Source organism: Podarcis bocagei (genome assembly GCF_964188305.1).
Source record: "Podarcis bocagei genome assembly, chromosome: 4".
In the NCBI taxonomy this organism is placed as follows: Eukaryota; Metazoa; Chordata; class Lepidosauria; order Squamata; family Lacertidae; genus Podarcis; species Podarcis bocagei.
Genome location: NC_138128.1, coordinates 30,317,755 through 30,340,946, shown reverse-complemented (window position 1 = coordinate 30,340,946; position 23,192 = coordinate 30,317,755). Strand labels below are relative to the sequence as shown.

Sequence of the window (23,192 nt, the reverse complement as noted above, 5' to 3'; positions counted from 1 at the left end):
ATATAAGCCGATACAGCTTTTTAAAAAAGTTATGAATTGCTTTTCTATGAGGAAAGATGATAAATACCATGAATTGGTTTGACCATAATCAAGGAACAAACACGCTCCAACAATACAAGTCACACAAAAAAAGTTTATCTGTTCTTTAGTACTCTGAATTTTTCTACCATTATTTCAAACCTATACATATTCGATGCAATCCTATAAAATGGCCTGCTGAGGCCCAGTTCACATGTAACAGTAAACCATGGCTTAAAATATATCATGGCTTGCTATGAATGATTTGTACCCACCCCTCTCCTCTCCATGTCAGACCAAGCGAGGGGGGGGGGAGCCCAGGAGAACTAACTTAGCATTACTTCCCTTCAGAGAAACCACAATCTGTTATTCCGGAATAAACCTTGGCTTCTGTCCATGGTCTGCTAGGAGAGAAACAACAACAAAAAATGAGTGCTGGTTCACACGTAACACTAAGCCACCGCTCTGTTTTATTTCCTCAAAGGGAAGAGCTGGTGGAAACAAATGAGCAGTGCAAACCAGAATGCTGCTATTTCACATTAAGCCCTGGCTTACAGCTTACAGTTTAGTGGCTTTGGTAATAAAGGAGCACAGAACGGAACGGAACAGAACAGGATAAAAATTAAAAGGTGTTATGTGGGTTTTGGGTCTGACACAGCAACTCCTAAGTGGTTCAATTTAAAGGGGCAACATTCCCTTGCAACAGGGCAGATCCCCCCTTTATTATACTTGTGCTAAGTATATGAACTGGACAGGTACCCTTTCGCAATGGGCAGTTAAGAGCCTACACTATTTGTACAGAACCCTATGGACACTCCTGACCCAAGAAAGCTACCAAGATTGGAACAAATGTCTTTCTATCTCTCTAAGATCGGGATCAAACTTTTTATTCTATAGTGGAATTGAGGGCTTGTGCCACTGCTGCTTATGTCAATCCATAGGACTGATGCAGAGACACCCAAGGAGCAGATGTGTTGCTGATGCTGCTGCTGCTTGTAGTTTAATACTATACGTATTCTACAAACCAGTGCTTTCCCCCCCTAAAAAATGTTTAGGGCTACTCTCATTTTCCTACTCATATTGAAATACTGCCCCTCAATGAGGCCAAAGTTAGATTCACAAAATGTTTAGGGGTGTGCATACCCCTGTGTCCCCCCAGAAAAAAGCACTGCTACAAACTAACTGAAAAGAGGTACATATAAAGAAACAAAACATGCATTATATTACATTTAAAGGTATGTTGCCAAACAGTCATCATGTATATGCACAGGGGTTGTAAACGAGGTTCTGTGGGCCCACATATTCCCACAAAGGCCTTTCTCAGAGCCCATGGGCTACCCTTTCCCACCCCTTCTCTCATTGAAATAGCCAACAGATAGTTTCTTCGGTTTGTCTCCACAGGCCCAAAAAGGCTGGCTACCTCTGGCTCAGATAATTTCTACCACAGATTTAAATAACAAATGAACTCATTTAACGGCAAGTCAAGAAAAGAAAAAAGGAGAAAAGTTTGCATTAATAGGAAGTGATAGAGCAATATAATAGCAGAAAACCTAAAATGTCAGTGTATTTTGTGAGTGACACTGAAAGAAGCAGGCCACATCTCAGTCTGAAGATCAGAGTGACATTTAAATCTCTTGTTTTCAGGGTCACTGGAGAATAAGATATATCTTGCACTGCTGAAGCTCATGGCTATATAACTTCTAAATCCAGATACGTCTTCCACTTGGCCAGAAGTACAGCAGATAATATGATAAGATAAGGGCCAAATGAGTTGTTTGAGAAAAAAGTTAAGACCCTCTGAAGGTGAAGTAGGTTTGCTATCTTTGGTCTCTGAAGGAATTAGAAGTGCAGAATTTTGACTCTCCTCTTCATGCATCCTCATTTTTCTGCTTCGTGACTGGCAGGCTTTCTGTATGAACATCCAATGCTGGACTGGACTGCAACTGAACATGGCACAAACTTGGGTAAAAATAAATTAACAACTGCAATAGTGACCATGAGCCAGTTCCCAAGGCCTGGCACCTAGATCCGGTAATGCAGTCTCATGTGCACACAAATATAGCTCTTCCATTAAGAACAAAGGAAGCAGCCTTATACTGAGTTAGACCGTTGGTCCAACAAACTCAGTATTATCTGAACACTGAATGACAGAGATTCTCCAAGGTTTCGGACAGGGTTTTTCCTCAGCCCTTGCTGGAGACACTGGGGACAGAACCTGGGACCTTCGGCATTCAAAGCAGATCCTGTACTACTGCCCTTCCCCTTGGCAGGAATGGCAAGAGTGTTGGGGCGCAAGCTGTTGTCAGTCAAATGTTCTTGCACCATTCTGACAACACGAGAATGTATCCAGACTGCAATTTTTAAATGTAAGAAACAATTTTGCGGAAAAGCCATCTCTTTAAAAAGTTAGTATCCATTTTAACAACTGGAGAAAGTGAGAAAATAAGAGCCCGAGGGCCAAAACACTCCGAATGTTAAATTCGTGAATGCATTAAATGTGTTATGTTCTTTAACAATAGCAGCCATAGAGGAGCTGAACAGAAATGGGAGCATGACACATGGGGCGGGAGAGAGAGTTAATATGCCTAGGCTCAAGCCCTGCAATCTGCATACTGGGTGGGTGGGTAGGAATGCCCACCACAAGCCCTGAGGGAAACATTGTGGATTCATATTATTTATTGGCTTTGTTGTTGTTTAGTCATTTAGTCGTGTCCGACTCTTCGTGACCCCATGGACCAGAGCACGCCAGGCACTCCTGTCTTCCACTGCCTCTGGCAGTTTGGTCAAACTCATGCTGGTAGCTTTGAGAACATTGTCCAATCATCTCGTCCTCTGTCATCCCCTTCTCCTTGTGCCCTCAATCTTTCCCAACATCAGGGTCTTTTCCAGGGAGTCTTCTCTTCTCATGAGGTGGCCAAAGTATTGGAGCCTCAGCTTCAGGGCCTGTCCTTCCAGTGAGCATTCAAGGCTGATTTCCTTAAGAATGGATAGGTTTGATCTTCTTGCAGTCCATGGGACTCTCAAGAGTCTCCTCCAGCACCATAATTCAAAAGCATCAATTCTTTGGCGGTCAGCCTTCTTTATGGTCCAGCTCTCACTTCCATACATCACTACTGGGAAAACCATCTACTTCTGCTTCATTGACTATGCAAAAGCCTTTGACTGTGTCAACCACAGCAAACTATGGCAAGTTCTTAAAGAAATGGGAGTGCCTGATCACCTCATCTGTCTCCTGAGAAATCTCTATGTGGGACAAGAAGCTACAGTTAGAACTGGATATGGAACAACTGATTGGTTCAAAATTGGGAAAGGAGTACGACAAGGCTGTATATTGTCTCCCTGCTTATTTATTGGGTACCCCCAAACAAAACATTTTTTATTTTTACACTGCTGGTGTACTAGTCAGCCACAAGTTAATGCAACCTCACAGGTAAGAGGAGGATATTCCCAGGTCAAGTTCCAATGCTTGTGAAATCACTGGTTGGACATAGGAAGGTTATTCACAAGCTTGCTGTAAGACCAGTTGAGGCAACATGTACACATATGGTGTATTTTGAGCATTTAGAACAAATCACTGGAATTATTATCACATGCCCTTATTATGATGTGCAAAGTCTCCATGGCTCCAAGTCTTCCCTTGCTGACAAAGAATCCACTTTCCTATTGCTTATCCTGATTAAGCAATCTGTATCCTTGCTCATTTAACACTGTTGGAAAAATGTGATGCTATCTAGGATCTCTAGCCATGGGGATAAGTAAGTATCCTGCTGCTCGTAGTGCTGTGACTAATTGTGTGAGCAATGGAAGCGTTCCTTTCTTTCGACAAACAACTCTCAATACGCACCCAATGTGACTTGTTCATGCAAGCTGAGAAACCATTTTTAAGACAAGCTCTTTACAACACCACAGAGTCAATCTTCTCTTAAAAAGGATTGACCTGAAGCTGTGTATGTGCAGTTTGTTGGCCCTTTGAGCAGTTTCTGGACAAAATGTTCTAAATCAGCTTTCGCCAACCTGGTACCCATCAGATGCATGGGACTACAAAACTGGCCGAGGCTGATGGGAGTTGTGGTCCAAAATATCTGGAGGGCACCAGGTTGGCTAAGGCTGCTCAAAATGGTTTCCTCATAGTTGACCATAATGGAAGCTCCTATTCTGCATTTCAATTTTAGGCACATCCTTCTTAGGACTGCTAACATTACCATAAATCTAGTTACAGGTAGGTAGCTGTATCTGAAGAAGTGTGCATGCACACGAAAGCTCAAACCAATAACAAACTTAATTGGTCTCTAAGGTGCTACTGGAAGGAATTTTTTAATTTTTTATTTTGTTTCGATTACCATAAATGTCAACCCAGCTGGGAAGCTGTGGTTATTTTTGCGTATTTATTCATGACACTCCCTTTTTGACAAGTGTCAAAGATGTCAAATATATTCTTCATTCTAAACGCTTGTTAAATAGTAAATGTTGTCTTAAAAGCTGGTAACTTTAACCACAATGGTACAACATTCATGCAATTAGATTATTTTTTTGTGCACTGCTTCATACTTGCTGCCCTTAGCTATCTTTTATATTATCATTCATACTTCCAGTCCCCAATAATCTCTCATAAATGCATCACAAAGTATGGAATTTCAAAGAAAGATATAATATGCAAAGAAAAATATAATATGTAAAGTATCTAATAGAGAAAGATAAGCTTCCTAGTCAATGGCATAATCCGAAACTGTATAGTCTCAAGGAGAATTTAAAGTATTAATATTGGAAGGCCACAATTTGTACCCGAAGGATTGCAAAAAAAGACTTATATTTTGTGAACACGTCAACACTGATCTTAAATCCCATATGAAGTGGGAAATTGCATCCTGGCCCTTGCTTATGCATTAGGCAAACTTGGCCCTCCAGATGTTTTGGGACTACAATTCCCATCATCCCTGACCACTGGGCCTGTTAGCTAGGGATGATGGGAGTTGTAGTCCTAAAACATCTGGAGGACCGAGTTTGCCATTAGGCTTAGCATGCATAAGGGATATGTATGAATGAAAACCAACACACATAGGCCTAATCCAAGGAATGTGCACACTGAAAAACAAAGGTAATTGGGTCATGTGAATGGAAACAAAACACTTTGCTTTATGCATGTAGATGTTTATGCAAACTTCAAAGTGTGAATGTCAGATAGGGCTGTGACCATGATAAGTGTTAAGGGATGAGAGAATGACCCCAACCCATCAACACAAACAGTGACATTGTTGATTGCATGTCAGATGCCAGAGACCCAATAGCCACTTGAACAGAGCGTGGCATCTGCTTCCCTCTCTTCCACAACAGCTGGTCACCATTGCCAGTACTGATAGTGCTGACCATTCACTGAGTGGAGTGGCTGGTGGGAAGATTTGTGAGCAGAAGCCCACTTTCAACTGCAGTTTTCTCTTGCTGCATTAGGGTGACTGTCAGTCATACACTTTGAACCTATCATCTCATAATACATAGTTCCACCATTGGCATAATTGGCATAATTATAATCCTGCAAAGGTTCAAAAAGCAATCATCTAATCATCTGTGACATAATTATAGTATTGCTATTATATGCTTATATATAACAAGATGTAATATCACTGTCCTAAAGCCAAAATTATATGTAATGTAATAAAAGCTGTAGGAGAATCATATCCAACAATTTTTAATGCAGAACTGTAGACCAGCAGAGCATGCTTTTGTATCTTTTCTCTAATGAAAGGGCAAACATCCCCTTTTGGGTCAGGGTACTCAAGAAGGTGGCTTCAGGTATGCTTGGTGGAGGCTGAATTATCTGGGTCCATTTCAGTTTGGCTTCAGAACTGGTCACGGGACCATGCTCACTCTTCTTGGCTTCTCGGCAGCTTTTGGTATCAAGGAATTGGAGGTTGTGGGTGGTTCTGCTCCTACCTCAAGGACTGTTTCCAGCAAGAAGTTATGGAGGAGCAGTGTTCAAGGACATGGGAGCTTTCCTATGGCATCTCAGAGGGTTCCATCTTGTCTTTCATACTATTTACTGTCTACATGTAGTCGCTGGATGCTGTCATCAGGAGACACAGTCAGGATAACTCAGCTGGTACATCACGAGACTATTAATATCAGGGCTGTGGGTTCGTGCCCCATGTTGAGTGAAAGATTCCTGTATTGGAAGGAGTTGGAGTAGATAACCCTTGTGGTCTCTTCCAGCTCTACAATTCTCTATCTCTGATTTGAAGTGCAGTGTCACCAGTACTGTATGTAGACAATATCCACTCTATCTCTCTGTTCCATCTGAATCAGCAGTGGTGTCTAAATTGCTAGACAGATGTTTGGAGACAGTGATTGGCTGCATGTGGACCAATACATTGAATGTGAATCCTGAAAAGACTGTGTGTTCTTAATTCCAAGAGATGGGGAAATGCCCACATAGATTGTTTTCTTGGTTGCTTGATGTACAAAACAAGTAGACAGCAAAAAAATAATAATACTAAAAATCACAGCTCTGAATTCTCAACTCACTCTGCTTCTGACTTCAAACTCAAACTCACTACAAACTGTTTCTTTGTTTGCTCCACTGGATCCTAACAGCATTGCTCCCCCTCTCCAGATAGCTAGAGAATAGTGGCAGGGAATTATTTTGTCTCAGACTACTCCTCAATGCAAACACGATATAATTTATCCAAGAAAAGATACATATTTGAGGTGATACAGCTTTCTCTGGAATGAGCAATCAGTGGGTATAATTCAACATTGTCTGTCCATGCAATGGGACTGTCCCATGGGAGGAGTTTAGTTGTGCAAGCAGACCTGGGAACTGGAAACAAAAGCTTATAAACTCTTCCTCTGACGTGCAAGAAGGCAAAGTGGGAAAACGGGAATGCAAGAGTTCAAAACCTTTCATAGTTAATTAATACAGTGGAAAACCACTGTTCCCCATTACATCGGAACTGGGCCTTAAAGGTCTATAAGACCCTCAGAAGTCTGTAGATGTGAACTCGTCACTGTTCTTAGAACAGTGAACTCAGCTGGAATTGTAATTCCATGTCTGCAAAGTAACTGTGCTGTTTCTCAATCTCATTTTCCGCTGATGAATGTGATACAGGGCAAGATCCATTGTATCTTGGTTTTAATTCTAAAAGAGCACTATGCTCACTGGGATTCAGTAGCTGACTTTATCAAGATATCCCCTTTCATGGTGCAGCAATGTTCCTTTTTTGAAATGCTAAGGTTATGGATGATAGTTAAAAGATTAAAAACTGTAGACCGTGACAGTAGCTGCCTTAAGAATTATAATAGCAACATGGTGTTAAACTGAGTGCATTCCTCAGGTTGCAGCAATTGCAGAATATTATCAGAAAGTATCAGTAAACTGATTTGCAGGTTGTATATATGTGTAAATAAACCACATATCATAAAGACACCACAGTCTCCACTGTCCCTCATTCCAAGGAAACACTACTTTCTTTCCACTTACATGAACAAGGTTTGCTGGAGTTTGAACAACAGTCAGGAGTAAAATTAAAGTAGACCTATGCATGCCTGTTCTATTTTATGCAGGGAGGTATGTTTTCTCTCCTCTGCATTATATCAAAACCAAATTGTTTTTTTAGACAGTAGACTTTTTTTAAGTACAAGAGCCTCTGAATAACCATAGGGTAAAATAAAATATTAATTTGGAAAGTCCCTGGTAAGGTTTATTTAGGTAAAACAGAATGTAAATTCAGGTATCTAAGGGGTGGAGGGAAGCTAGTGTGCTAACTCATGCACTGTTTCAGCTTAAGGTAATGTATGCTGTAAGCAGAACAAATTATTTATGAGAGTTTTATCTAAAGCACCTTTCAAAGTGAATTCCTCTTTCTGTTCTCAGGAAAGCAGATTGTTCCAGGTGGCTTGGTAGGAGACCCAGCTTAGAAAAACAAACTCATTGTCTAGGGATAAAATTGTTTGATATAAGACATCACCCTGTGAGTTAGGTTTCGCTAAGTGATAATGGCTGGTGTGAGGTTACTGGATGAGTTTTATGACTAACAGTGCAATCTGACGCATGCTTACTCAGAAATAAGTCTCACTGAGTTCAGTGGGACTTAATCCCCAGGAAATGTGTTTATGATGGCAGCCTTTGTGAAGTTTTGAACCCATGACTCTCGGTTGGTTAGAGCATGGTGCTGATAATGTGAAGGTTGCAGGTTCAATCCCTGTACGAGACAGCAGCATATTCATCCATTGGAGGGAGTTGGACTAGATGATACTCAGGGTCCCTTCCAGCTCTACAATTCTATGATTCTAAGTCTATATCCAGAACTATAAACTATACCACACCGACTCTATGATATAGACATCTGAGGTCTGGATAAATGAAATGTGTGTGTGTTTCCGCAGTTGCATTTGTGATTTTAAAGTTAAGACCGACTGCTATCATGAGCTTTGTTCACTCCTAACCATGTGTATACTCCCGTGAAGGCACAGATGGTTAGTAAAATGACAGCTATAAATACCTCTAGCAAATGTTTTCATGATTTGTTTTGGATGTGAATCCCATGCATAATGTAAATGTTAGCTGCGGCCCAATTCTGTAAGATTTTCAGATCGTAGACTACGGCTCTTGTACGCTTGTTCTCAAGAGTACATCTGCGGTCTAATTGAGAGAATGTAAGTAATAAAAAGATATGCCCTTCTGGCATTACAGGTCAAGGCTAAACCAACCTTTACTAAACACAAGCTTTCCGTTAAAAAATGTAGCATTGCCTTCACTAGGTGCTCATAATGGGATTTTACAGAAGCATTTTGTCTTTGTCAGAGTTCTACACCTGCTGAAATACCACCTTTCAGCTACACATCATCTTGGAAAGCACACAGAACAGAGAACACTGAATAGAAAAGTTGTGCCATTGTAATTGTAGTTTAACACACATTCTTTGCTTCTTTCTTTTCCAGGCCCTGAATGCCTGCTTCTATTTCATTAAATAAAAAAGGGAGACCTCATCTTGATGGCATACTTCTGGATTAAAAGGGATGCTTTTTTTAACAGAACTGAAGCAGTACTAAGCCCACATGACTGATTAAGCATTGCAATTTTCAAACATATTCAAGAAAGCCTCTTTTACAGGGCAACTATAAAATGAAGCACCTGGGACTGTCAGGCAAGTAAGAGCCTGGCTGAAAGAGAACTTCTTTGGTCCCTGCACCACCTTGAAATCTTCTCCAAAGGTTTGGAGGAAAAACGCCGCACTTGCAAAGATTTAGTTAAAAACTAATATTCTGACCCCAAATATTACCCATACAGCACAAGTAAAACCTGAACATCAGATCTTTTGGGATTTTTCTTGGGGTTGAAGAGTTGTTGTTTTCAATGCAAGATGGCTTGGGGTCTTTTTTGGGGGGCTGACAAGCAGCTCATCTAGAATGTTACAAATAAATAAGGAGTGGTGCAACTCCATGCCAGTCAATATCCTGCTCCACACTTTCTTTATTACTTCTATTATAGAATCATAGAATTGTAGAGTTGGAAGGCATCCTAAGGATCATCTAGTCCAACCCCCTTGTAAATCAGGAATATGCAGCAGTCCTACAGGGGAATCGAACCTGCAGCCGTGGTGTTATCAACCCCACACTCTAACCAACTGAGCTACCCACATGTCAATCATATTTTGAATTCCACCAAAATCTTAAAAATTCCATTCCACCAAAATCTTAAAAAGAAATGGTGTTTCCAAGTTAAAATGTCAAGTTACAAATAGCTCTGGCTGCGTATGTTTCAACACAGCTTCACAAGCTATCAGATCTTTTTTTAAAATAAGCAAGCACAGCCTTAACTCACTGGCATTTCTTGAAAGAAGATCAAGAGCCTTTTATATTCCTCCTTCAGTCAAAGGTGTAAGGTGAGCCAGGTGTATTCATGGGCTTAATAATGCGCATCACTCTAGAAATGGCAACAAAACATACATTGCTCAACCTGTTCTGTGCCTTCAACTGGTACTGGCATAGGTGTAAAGCCACAAAGGACAGTGAGGCCATCTGAAATCGATAGAAAGAAGATTCATTGATGCACAACCTATTCTGACTCCTCTAACACTGAACAGCAGGGCTGGATCTAGATACATTAAAAAAAAAGTTTCAGGAAAATGCATATTCACGTTGGCAAAAGACGGAACTCAATAGTGCCATCTGACGGCAGTGTTGTGACATATTTAAAATGTTTTTTCTTTACTAATGTAGCTGAAGAGTCAGACACAACTAAACAACAACAAAATTAAAACATCAGCCCTATATTCATATGTGCCTAAATGTAAGAGCCCTGCTGTTTCAGTCCAGGAAGCCTGAAAGCTGGGTTTGAAAACAGAAGAGCACTTGCCTTGTTGATCTTAAGTATCAGGTATTCAGTGGTATATTGCCTCGGAATCTGGAGGCTGCACAAAGCCATCATTACTAATAGCTGTTGATTGAGTTTCCTTTATCCCATGGGTTCTCTTTATCCCTCTAAGCCAGTGGAAATCAAAGCATACAAAAGCGAATCCCATAATAAATCAAGCCTGCATTGTGCAAAGGAGCACTTTCTCTTGCCTCATCTGGATCTATTGCTTTTCAATTTCACAGGATGATCCCTAGCATTATGAGACAGGGGATGGGGGAAAGTTATCCCCATCCAATTTTTCCTAAACATTTACCATCTCCTCCCCTGCTGAGTCACTTTTCCCCTTAAATGTAAAAAAAGCCCCAGGTGCTGCAGCCTTTTCATGGAGGACATTTGGATCATTTGGGGGGTGTCCTTTCTTGTTCTTTTTGGAACATTATACCATCATTTGGGGATGGGCTGAACGAAATGTATGCAGCATTCCAAATGTGACTGCATCACAAACTTATATAAAGGCATGGTACTGGCAGCTTTTCTGTCAGCCCTTTCCCTAATAATCCCTGGCGTGGAATTTGTTTTTTCAATGCGGCCACATGCTGAGTGAACAATTTCATCGAGCCACCCTCTGCAGAGCTACGCCGCTTCTTCCTCAGCAAACTTTGCTCTTTTGTATGCTTAGTAATTTTATCTTTAATCATGCTTCCCACTAATACACCCGGAATGAACATTTAAGCGAACCAACCTGTAAATTCATGGATTCCCATATATCCCTTTTAAAAAGCTGACATTGGCTGGATTAGCACATCCCAATATACATAAACTGTGGCACAAGGCAATGGTGACCAGTTTACTCTTCCCCTTTCCTTCCCACTCATCCGGAGAGAAAACAAGCCATCATCACTGGCTGAGTGTTACATCCAAACCAGAGATTGTAGCTTGCTCTGCTCAAATGAACCACAGTTGGTAAACCAAGAACTACCACGTTTTTGGTGGTGGGTTTTTGTTTTTTGGGAGTGAAACAAACCACAACCCCTGGTTCACACATAAGGCTAAAACAGTTTGTTGCTTCCCAACATGAATGGGAAGGAGCAAAGCAGGCATGATAAATTAGTGTTCTCGAAGCTACCAGCATGAGTTTGACCAAACTGCGGGAGGCAGTGAAAGACAGGAGTGCCTGGCATGCTCTGGTCCAGGGGATCACAAAGAGTCGGACACGACTAAACAACAACAACCTAAACCATGGAATCATAGAATGGTAGAGTTGGAAAGGACCACAGGGATCACCTAGTCCAACCCCCTGCAATGCAATCCTCATCCAATCTGAAACCATACCAGACCCTGCTTAGCTTTGCAAATGTGCCATCAGTTTTACTGCTGCACCACTAGGAGGATCTGCAACTTATCATGACATGCAAATGCAGCCATTATGCTGGCTACATTTCAGACTTTCAGCAACGAGGCCAATTTTTATGGCAAGCTGCATATTTTTCTTAGAAGGTCAGCATTTTCATATTTCAGCTCTTTATGAACCCTGGGTAGATGCCATCTGGATCCACTGACTTGTTAATTTTGTAGTCTACTTATAAGCCCCAGAACTTCATGTCTCTTCACTTCTCCTTCAGTTCCTCAGCTACCCTCCCTGGAAATAAGTGCTTCAGGTGTGGATTATCTTCCATAATGAAATCCAAAGGAAGTAATACACAGTGTTCAGCTCCTTTGCAATCTCTCTGTCCTACAGCTGAGGCCAGAGGTCAGTAGAAAATGCAACCTAAGCAAGATGGACAACAACTGAACACCTGCCCCTAATTTGCACTCTGATTATCTATGCATTCCTAGCTAATAAGATATTGTTTCTATGACCACCTGCAGTTCTGCTCCTAAACTATCAAGCTAAATTCTACACATACAGTTTGTTATCGGTTTGATGCCATAGGCAATTATTCCATTAAGAAAACAGCCTCCGGCATATCCCACTTCTTTATAATTTATAATGGGGTTGAAATTGAACACCATAGGAATAAAATAATTTGAGAGCACAAGCCTGGCCACATGGAGAGAAAGTTATTGCCTACCCAGATTCTGCAGATATAGAACAATAGTTTTACTGGCTCTAAATGCTTGACATAGGAAGCTGCCACACCATGTCAGACTATTTGGCAATCTAATGCCAGCAGTGGGCAACATTTTCTTCTCTCAAGAGCGCCACAAGCAAACTCTGGGCAGGGCCAAAGCAAAACATTCCTCTCTCTTTCTGCCATTCTGTTCTCTCTCTCGACACATTCACACCATACATCTAAAGCACTATGACAGCACTTTTATGGCTTCTCCCAAAGAATTCTGGGAGCTGTAGTTTAAGGGTATTGAGAGTTGTTAGGAATCTTTATTCCTCACACAGAGCTACAATTTTTAGAGTGGTTTTTAGCAATCACTAGCTCTTCCCAGGCAACTCTGAGGCTGGCTACTGCAGATATAGACACTGCTTTCCAATCACAGGCTCTGCCAGTAGGCTACACGAAGTCATGGAGCCCCTCAGACACGCAACACAGAATAATACAATCAAAGAAGTGTTGAGTTGGAAAGGACCACGAGGGTCATCTAGTCCAACCCCCTGCAATGCAGGCATATTTTGCCCAACATGGGGCTCGCACCTACAACCCTGAGATTAAGAGTCTCATGCTACTCCTACCCATCAGCAATAAAATTCCATCTTCCCCAAGGAGCCTTAGGAGCAACGTCACGCTTTACAAGTGAACCCTATAATCCCCAAATGAACAGACACAAAAGATATGCAATGGACAAGAGAGATATGCATTCCATTATGACACACAACAGTTCTCACAAGCAAGGTCCTTATGAACAGCTCGGGACAGTAAGGGACATCATAGCTATTTGAATTCCATAGAATATGACAGGATTCAGATCAGAAGTATTCTTCAAGGACATGCCATGGACCACCTGAACCAAGCCCACAGGCCACAGGTGGCCCATGGACCAGAGTTTAGGAACCCCTGGAACAGGTGAAGGCTAAGCTATAAACATGTTAAATGAATATCTATTTTAGCTTACGCACTAAATTAAATAAATTAACTATTTAAATTATAGATCTGGACATATTAGTTCATACCTTACTTAAAGCAAGGTAGGAAAACATTCAGTGCTTAACCTCTAAAAGCAAATGCTGCAAAGCTTGATTTACCTCCTCTGCTCCAACAATTGGCTGTATGCTCCCCCGTGATTAATCAATTTCACAACAAATTGCTCTCATAGTTCATGTTGTGAAAAAGGGACTTAACAACACTACATCATTAAGTATGATTTATGAGGCAGGCTGGAAAGAGCCACTTACCAGAGCTTGCAAAGTGAGGCCACGATTAAATGGCATTTTTAGCTGTAATTTCTTAACAACTGGGTGCTTACTGCTTGGCAGTTAACCTACATATGGGAGAAACTGTTGGCTCATTCTGCCATGATGACCAGTTATGGAGCAGATGATTATCTTAATACACCTGAGCTAAATGACACCAAGAAGCAGCTGACAAGAACTATGTCTATATGCGGTGAACCCAGTCTTATTGGTATTGGCCACCAGCTTGCATGGTACAAGTAAGTCAGCATCCAGAGTTCTGTCTTGGCTCTGAAATTTTACATTTCGGCTCTGCATTCTTGCAGCATTCCAGTAGGACAGGCATGGGGAACCTGTGACTCTCCAGCGGTCACTGGACTCCAATTCCCATCAGCCCCCCAGCCAGCATGATCAATGGTCACAGATGATGGAAGCTGAAGTCCAATCACATCTGGAGGGCCCATCTTTGCAGTTGTATAAGCTAGAAATTCTTTGTACCTGTTGACGTAGGATTGTGCTAGGTATTGTCGCTCCTGCCCCCAATATCTAATATGTGCAAATTTTGCACAACCTGGCAGTTCCACGGTTGCATGTGCTCTGTTGCAAGTTGCTTGCATACACCACAATCTTTTTTAAAAAAATATTATTTGAATGCTGCCTTTCCAGTTAAAAAACCACGCTTAAGGTGGCATACAACATGGGGGAAATCACATAATTACAAACGTAACAAAAGTAGTCATAAACAATAAATAAAACATCAAAAAGTGCACAACCAAATTGCACACTTTCCATACAAATCATAATAAATATGAAAAAATAATATAAATAAGAGGAACGTGCACATACCAAGAAATAGCCCAACCCAAGTGTTAATACATCTGTGCAATATGCTGGATATGTCACAGCACCAGTGCAACACCATACTTTTGTGACACTGCACTGGTGCAAGGATGTTTGCATAGGATTTGGCTGATAAAATACTTGTGTGACAGGGACAGTGTCCCTACTCCGCTGTCTTAAAAAACACGGTAAGATTCAAGGACTTTAATTCTCTGGCAGAGATTTATGTCTATTATGCTACCACGACATTCATGCAGCAGCAGTTTAATAAAATCATCCTTTGTGACACTGCTCTGGAGAAGCAGTTTATACCTCTCATTCCAGGTGGTGCAGCAAGTCATAACACCCAGACACAAGTTGCTTAAATCCAATTATTGCAACTTTACTGATTTGTGGATCCGATTATGTTTTATACTGCCTTAGAGTGATATGGTATCTTCGCGTAAAGGGGCATGGATCATCATAGGGAGATGAATCGTTTCACTTTTAGGGCTTATCATGCAATTACATCTTTGCCAAGACAAGTAGAAGCACTTTTTCTATGACAGCAAGCACAGGAAGTTGTAAAATTTAAATGTGACAAGTGAATTTCAATAATGTTGAAGAGTGAAACTACATAGATGAGAGAATGCAGAATTCTAGAAGCGTGATCAACAACAACCTTCTCGTGCCAGAAATTGTTTCAACTACTACTTAAGGAAGGGGTAGCCAAATGTTGTTGTCCATTACCTCCAGCCAGCAAGACCAATGGTTAGGGATAAGAGGTGGTGTAGTCCTGCAACATCTGAAGGGTCACAGGTTCTTCACCCCTAACCTGACATCAATGATGTGAAAGGGACTAGCACATTGACCTTAAACAGATTCATGTGAATTTGGTGAGACTTAAGAATCAGGTCCCCCTAAGTTCAACGGGACTTACTCTGGCAAGTGTTTTTCTTGGGATTGCAGCCTTGCACTGAAATTCCATAATGTCTACTTACTCAGAAATAAACCCTATTGAGTCCACTGAGACAAATTGCAGTCTTAATGGCTCTGAATACAGTGGTACCTCGGGTTACATACGCTTCAGGTTACAGACTCCGCTAACCCAGAAACAGTACCTCGGGTTAAGAACTTTGCTTTAGGATGAGAACAGAAATCGTGTTCCAGCAGCACGGCGGCAGCAGGAGGCCCCATTAGCTGAAGTGGTGCTTCAGGTTAAGAACAGTTTCAGGTTAAGAATGGACCTCCAGAACGAATTAAGTACTTAACCCGATGTACCACTGTACAGCTGTTCCAGATTTGAACTGAAGTACAGTAGTTAATAAGCACAATATGCTGTATCTCAGTCTCACTGCATACATTACGTTTTTCATGTGTACACACAGTGCATGTGCTAAAACCATAATGCACAACAAAGGCATGTGTGTGCTTTGGCAGACACAGACATGGACACAAAACACACATAAATACACCAGTGACATAGTGCTTGCTTAGGGCTCCCTACAATCTGAAATAAGTGGGAAGGTTCTTGATCCTATTAACAAGCTAGCGATTAACAGCAATATTAACATAATCTCTCAAATCCATAGGAGCACAGCCTCCTTGAGCTCTTTATAGGCATCTCATGGTTTTATCTTCTGTTTACCTCTGGAGATTTTTTTACTACAAAGCTAATTTTCTTTCGCTTTAAGGAATTGTGATGGAATGATGAAAGAGAGATCTCACTGGTTATAAGCAAATGCAGTTTGTTAGTCTTTAAACTGCCTTTTCAAATATTGGTTTGTCAAAATGAAAAAGCTAAATCATATTGAAAAAGGAAGCCATTAAAAAGCCTGCAGCAACCATATCCCATTTCCCCCCTTATCAGTTTTGTTCTCACAGTGGAAACTGACTCTTAATTTACACCCTCTGCTGTTCAAATATGAGACATGTTTTGCAAAACACACAGGACTGCTGCCCTTGTATTCTGTTCAGCTACTTGCAGTGTGTATGAATGAGACAGATGCTGTCCATTAAGAAGGGATGAAGAGGCTTGAAGATGTCCGGTTGTTTATTTTTAACCACACCTCCAAGACACCATTAACCTTGCATAACGATTTTATATATTTGCTAGATGAGCTGGGTTAGCCCAAAGCAGTGAAAACTGTTTCATTAGCCAAAAGGATACACCATAAATCCATTGCTTCTTGTAGCAGTTGTGCTCACAACCTGTGTATGTAGGTCAGAGAGAGATGTATGTAGGCCAGCAACAATATATTGTGTGGAACAAAACTAAACAGTAATGAACATTAACATTGCATTTTATATGCATTAGAAAGTGCCTGGCTTCCTATCTGTGTCCTTAATACTGTTTGCACAAAACATTTAAGGCGAATAGATTATCACAAAATCACAAGGGTATTGTCGTTTTAAGAAAATACTCAAAAGCAGACACTCTGCGATGTTGACTTTGAAAACCTAGATCACTTCCACCTGCCTAATTCTGAATGACACATTAAACCATGCATTCCCTTAGAGCCCCAAGAAAACGTTATTGCTGCAGTGCCCTTCACACCTGGGAATGTGTGTGCTACTAAAACTCAACACAAGAGATTGTTTACATGGTGATGGCTAGTTTTTGAAAGCAATGCTGCTTATGGTTTCTACATCCAGTTAAAAATGTGGCACAGATAAATAACCAGGGTAGTATCCTATCAGTTCCTATTACCAAAATGCCACTCACACATTTTTTTAACGCTGAGACTTGAAAGCAAGAAGAGAACTTGATGGCATTTCAGGTGTGTGTTTGGTGTTGCCCAGTTTTAAAGCACATCAAAATTCACGTTAACTTCACTCTGGCACATGGGCATATCATTAGAGCAGTCTCAAAACGAGTGCTCCAGGAGAAAGCCAATCCCATTCATGGAAATAATTTCGCAGGAAGATCACAGGCACACACACACACACCCACACACCCGCCAAAAAAAAAAAAGCAGTATTACTAGGGAAGCTGTCCACTGCTAGTATTCTCTGATACCTCATGCAAGGCAAGAAGCAATTTTCCAACCTAATTATTATTCATTTCCTGGAGGGCTCACCTCCTAACAGAGAACATTCTCAACAAACATATCACATGTAACAACCACGGCTTTGCTCAACTGTTCCGAATTCCTTCCATTTCCACGTGCTCTGCAGCCAAGAGTCGCATTTCCCTCAAGCCTCTGAAAAGCAAAGCTTCCTCCTGCATTTATGAGCAACATGATCAACCATGAATGAAACACAGCTCTTCTAAGGAAGCGTCCCACTTGCAATGCCAGGCTGGGTGTTTCGTGTGTGAACGCTCGCTCGCGTGTTTAGGAAGGATTTCGACGCAGGCGAACAGCAAGAACCTTATTTATCAGTAGTGTCCTCCTAAGGCGCTGGGGATGAGGAAGAAAAAGGCTGAGTTGGGCAGCAGCTAGTTTAAAATTCGGAAGATGGCCGAGCCTTTCGATGCTCCCCCCCCCACCTTAAATTCCCGCTCGTCATTTTGCACAAAACACAAACACACACTCAAGCACAACTCCCACGACCGTCCCATGAACGCATGGAGCCCTTACCGTCCCCTCGGAAGCTGGTCTCCGTCACGGATCTCCAAATGCGCCCTTGAAGAACGCCTCAGGCAGCGCGCAAGACACTTGAGCACTTCAGCTAGGATGTGTGTGTGCGTGTGCGTGTCTTGCGTGTTTTTAAAGTCAAACCCTCCTCCGGAGCTGCTGGCCAGGAGTGGCGAGAGGGAGGCGAGCTTCTCCCCAACCCAGCCACCCTGACCCCGGGAGGAGCTCCCTCTGCACGGGGCAGCGGATCCAGCGGCTGCTCCTCCTCCTCGGGCGCCCTAGAGGGAGGGTCCCGCGCGCAGGCAGCTCGGCAGAAAGGGCTACAAGGGAGAGGTGGGCTCGGGCGCGGAGGAAAGCGCGGCTCCTTACCTCGAAGGGACCTTCAGCGTGGAATTCCCAGCCATTAGCAGGGCGGGATGCTCTTCCGCAGAGGGAGGAGGAGGAGAGGCAAGGCAGGCAGCGCTCCGCCAGTTCTGGTAGTTCCCCCCGTCCTACTTGGCCGGCTTTAGTACGCGGTACACCACAGCCCTGCCCTTTGCCGCCCTCTCCGCGCCCGCCTCCTTTTCAGGCTCTCCTTCCCGCGAATAGGAGGAGGCAGAAGGAGCCACATGGGAGTGGCCCACTTCTGGCGCCAACAGCCGCTCTGGAGGCTGCTGGTGGCTGAGGGAAGAGCTTGAAGGCCAGTGGTACACCCAGATTCAGATCCCCGCTCTGGCCCTCCAAGCTCACTGGGTGTGACCTTGTGGGTCGGCCACTATGGTTAGGGCTGTTCACACGTTACGCTGAGACGTGCGAAGAGTCTGTAGGCATGTACGAATGTAGTCCTTAAGGGTGTTCACGCGTTACATCCGGCGAGCCTGCAGTATGCGTGCAGCAGCTCGCTGACAGTTTTACAATTTGTTGTTGTTTAGTCGTTTAGTCGTGTCCGACTCTTCGTGACCCCATGGACCAGAGCATGCCAGGCACTGCTGTCTTCCACTGCCTCCCGCAGTTTGGTCAAACTCATGCTGGTAGCTTCGAGAACACTGTCCAACCATCTCGTCCTCTGTCGTTCCCTTCTCCTTGTGCCCTCCATCTTTCCCAACATCAGGGTCTTTTCCAGGGAGTCTTCTCTTCTCATGAGGTGGCCAAAGTATTGCAGCCTCAGCTTCAGGATCTGTCCTTCCAGTGAGCACTCAGGGCTGATTTCCTTAAGAATGGAGAGGTTTGATCTTCTTGCAGTCCATGGGACTCTCAAGAGTCTCCTCCAGCACCATAATTCAGAAGCATCAATTCTTCGGCGATCAGCCTTTTTGATGGTCCAGCTCTCACTTCCATACATCACTACTGGGAAAACCATGGCTTTAACTATACGGACCTTTGTTGGCAAGGTGATGTCTCTGCTTTTTAAGATGCTGTCTAGGTTTGTCATTGCTTTCCTCCCAAGAAGCAGGCGTCTTATAATTTCGTGACTGCTGTCACCATCTGCAGTGAGTTTTACACTTACTCACATGCAAACATTCAGTGAGTGTGCGGTCGTCGTGCTTGTATACACAATAGCTGAGACGTGCAAATCGACAAGCGTACACACATTCGTACAAACACTTCTGTGGGGTGTGTGTGTGAAAGTGACATGGAGCAAGGGGGCCGAGAAAAGTTTCTCTCCTGACGCTAGAACTCGTGGGCATCCAACTTGGATGGCTTTAAAAGGTGATGAGGCAAACTTGTGAAGGATAAGGGCCATCAGTGGTTACCAGCCAAAATGGCTATGCTCTGCCTCCACAGCTGGAGGCCGTAATGCTTCTGAAAACCAGTTTCTAGAAACCACAGGAAGGGAGAGTGTTCTTGTATGTGGGTTCTGTTTTAAAGTTTCCAAGAGGAATCTGGTTAGCCACTCTGAAAGCAGGATGCTGGACTAGATGGGTCATTCGCCTGATCCAGCATGCTCTTTTTAGGTTCTTGTGTACAGGGATCTTGTGCCTCTGTGTTCAGTGCAACATGAACAAGTCTATTGTGAATGACTACACGTGGTTAAAAGGGACGCAGGTGGCGCTGTGGGTTAAACCACAGAACCTAGGACTTGCAGAAGGTCGGCGGTTCGAATCCCCGCAATGGGGTGAGCTCCCGTAGCTTGGTCCCTGCTCCTGCCAACCTAGCAGTTCGAAAGCACGTCAAAGTGCAAGTAGATAAATAGGTACCGCTCCGGAGGGAAGGTAAACGCTGTTTCTGTGCGCTGCTCTGGTTCACCAGAAGCGGTTTAGTCATGCTGGCCACATGACCCGGAAGCTGTATACCGGCTCCCTTGGCCAATAAAGCGAGATGAGCACCGCAACCCCAGAGTCGGTCACGACTGGACCTAATGGTCAGGGGTCCCTTTACCTTTACCTTTACGCGTGGTTAATTTAAATGTCGACATGTGGACTAAAGGGCTTGAGAAAATAGAGTATGGATTCCGTGTAATGCTGTATACGTGTTGAATGCACCTCTGTTGAATGCACTGGTTGAATGCATACCAGTGTATGACTGCACCTCTAATCCTCAGTTATGCAGCTCACCATCTTTTAACCTAACCTACATCACAGGCTTGCTGTAAGGATGAAATTGGGGGGCGGGGGGGGGACCATGTACACCACCTGGAGCTCATTGGCAGAAAATGTAATATATGTATATATAATACATAATAATATATAAATGTAATATAGTATATATAATAAATGCCCAAACTGGGTGGTTGGGGTGTGTGTGTGTGTGTGTGTGTGTGTAAAATTAGGAGGCACAGGGCTTAGTCATACCTGGATGAAGTTGGGTGTCATTTCTATTGTTGGAGAGAGACACAATACAGTTCTTGTCTGTCTTCCTAACCGGTGCATCTTTCAAGCCCTCCGTAAAAATTTCCTTGAGCAAAATGAAGGAAAGGCGATATATAGCTGTAATAAATAAATACGGGCACCACAGCCTCCATTTAGCTCAAAGGGATTATGGCCCTTTGTCAAATGTGGGCAGAATTGGCTACATGAATGACATGAAATGAATGTGTGTAGGAATGAAACTAAAAGGTAGCAAAGGGTATCTTGCTCAGCCCTTGTATGTTACAGGGAGGAGGGAAAGCCCCACTGAACTCAATTAGATCCCCCCCACCTCCAAATAAGCACGCATGGGGTCAGGCTACACTTACAGACCCTCCAAGTGTCCCTATTTTCCAGGGACATCCCTGATTTAGAGGAGCCGTCCCGGTTTCTGAATTGATCCTGTAATGTCCCGCTTTTCCTCAGGATGTCCCTATTTTCATTGGAGAAATGTTGGCGGGTATGAAGTTATCTGACCCCCGAGCCGTCTCAAAGCAATCCTATATAGGGAAGGTTTTTTATATGTTTACTATTTTATTATGTTTTCATATGTGTTGGAAGCTGCCTAGAGTGGCTGGGGCAACCCAGTAAGATGTGTGGGGTTTAAATAGTAAAATTATCCTTATGGAATGGGACATCCCTATTTTCATCGGAGAAATGTTGAAGGGTATGCACTTAGGTGCTTTAATTATAGTACATTGCATTTTGTACTGTATGAATAAAGGAGGACAGAGAGGGGGAAGAGTTAATTATAGTACAGTTGGGGAATACAAATGCCAAATGGCTTTTATTTCCCAAAGAAATAAAATCCTGTTCTGGGTTCCTTGGTTCTGGTAGATTTGTTTAATTCTTTCAATGTAAATAGTGTAAATTGTGAAATATTGAATGTACTGTATAATTCTACACAATACTTGGTGTATGCTCTGTTTCTATTGCAGCCATGTCTGTACTACCCAATAATTGCTGCAGAAAAACACAAGCCTTGCTGAGCCTTTGCACACATAGCCTTTGCGATCCTTTGAAGCCATTGGGACTTCTGTGACATGCAATGGGATCATGACAGGACTGCAGGCAACAATTTAAAGCTTTGCACAATAGGATACATTCAATATATACTCCCATTTAGAAGGGGGGGGGGGGAGATGCCCTGCAGAGAACTGCCAATATTTTTGAGACTTATTTTCTTTGAAAACCCATGCTGCAGCTGGATTCCCATTCTTGCAACTTAATTATCAGTTTCTTAACAATGGCAGATGTTTCTGAAAGCCTGAAAACTCAGATTGTGACAAAACTATTAAAACTGCTAGACTGAAAGTTGGGCACAGTTCAGTCTGACTGAAATGACAAAAAGCATGTGGATGTTGACATGTGGTGCAACATTTGTAAGTGCCTAAAATCCAGTGTGTGTAGTAGGCCCAGATTGCAAAATCCGTCTCCAAAGTAAAATCCAGGGGTCACCTGTACAATGTGGGTTTATCTGCACTGGAATTTATGTGCATATCCCCTATTTGAATGCTAGGCTCATCAAACGAACACCTGGTGACATCAGAGGTCAGACGAGCGGAGGAAAGGAAGGCATGGTCTCACTCCCCAACCTGCAAAGGCAAGTGACTGGGTTTCACCTGATCTTGCCTAATGTGAAGCATGAAAGTCATAAGAAGAGCCTGTAGGATCAGGCCAATGTCCCAGTGTCTCACAATGAGCCAACCAGATACCCATGCGAAACCAGAGGCAGGACCTGAGTGCAATAGCACTTTCCCCACCTGTGATTCACAGCACATTGCCTCCAATAGCCATTACGGCCAGAAGTCATAGCCATATTCTCCAGACTAGCTGCTCAACACAAAAGCCACTGGAACCTGCAAGCAAGGCTACAGCACAACAGTTTTGTTGTGCAACACAGCTTCTTTGCAGTCAACTTTCACACGCTCTGTTTCACAGTCCCTATTTTTTATTGTTCCACAGAAGCACAAATGCCCTTATACATGTTTTTAAAAAACCAGTTGCAGTTAATGGGATTGGTAAGCAAGTGCTTCATTTTTGCTGGATCATGTGCATGTTACCATCCCCTTTCCTTTCTCCATTTCTCTGCCTTTTTTAGTTCATGTGGTATGAAACCTGCTGTCACGAAAGCTGCCATCTCCATCTGTAACATTGCTGACTGCTTTCATACAATAGCAGCTTTCCTCACAAGATTTCACCCGTTCATAATTGTTATGAATTGTTCATATTGAGGAAGCTAGGTCCAAAAGAAGCACAAA

At 42.8% G+C, this 23,192-nt stretch overlaps 1 protein-coding gene across 4 annotated transcripts in view; it reads right to left on the bottom strand.

Moving 5' to 3' along the window:
- Nucleotides 1-19,065, bottom strand: part of SPHKAP (SPHK1 interactor, AKAP domain containing) — a 71,723-nt gene extending 52,658 nt beyond the window's left edge. For 2 of the 4 annotated variants that reach the window (XM_081189891.1, XM_081189892.1), the window contains exon 1: nt 18,476-19,065. In XM_081189891.1, the coding sequence (XP_081046017.1) occupies nt 18,476-18,510 (35 nt within the window). In that variant the 5' untranslated portion in view covers nt 18,511-19,065. Of the gene's footprint in view, nt 1-18,109; nt 18,212-18,475 lie in introns of those variants that run through there. The other 2 variants (XM_081189894.1, XM_081189893.1) reach the window with 2 other exon arrangements.
- Between the last annotated feature and the right edge of the window lie 4,127 nt (nt 19,066-23,192).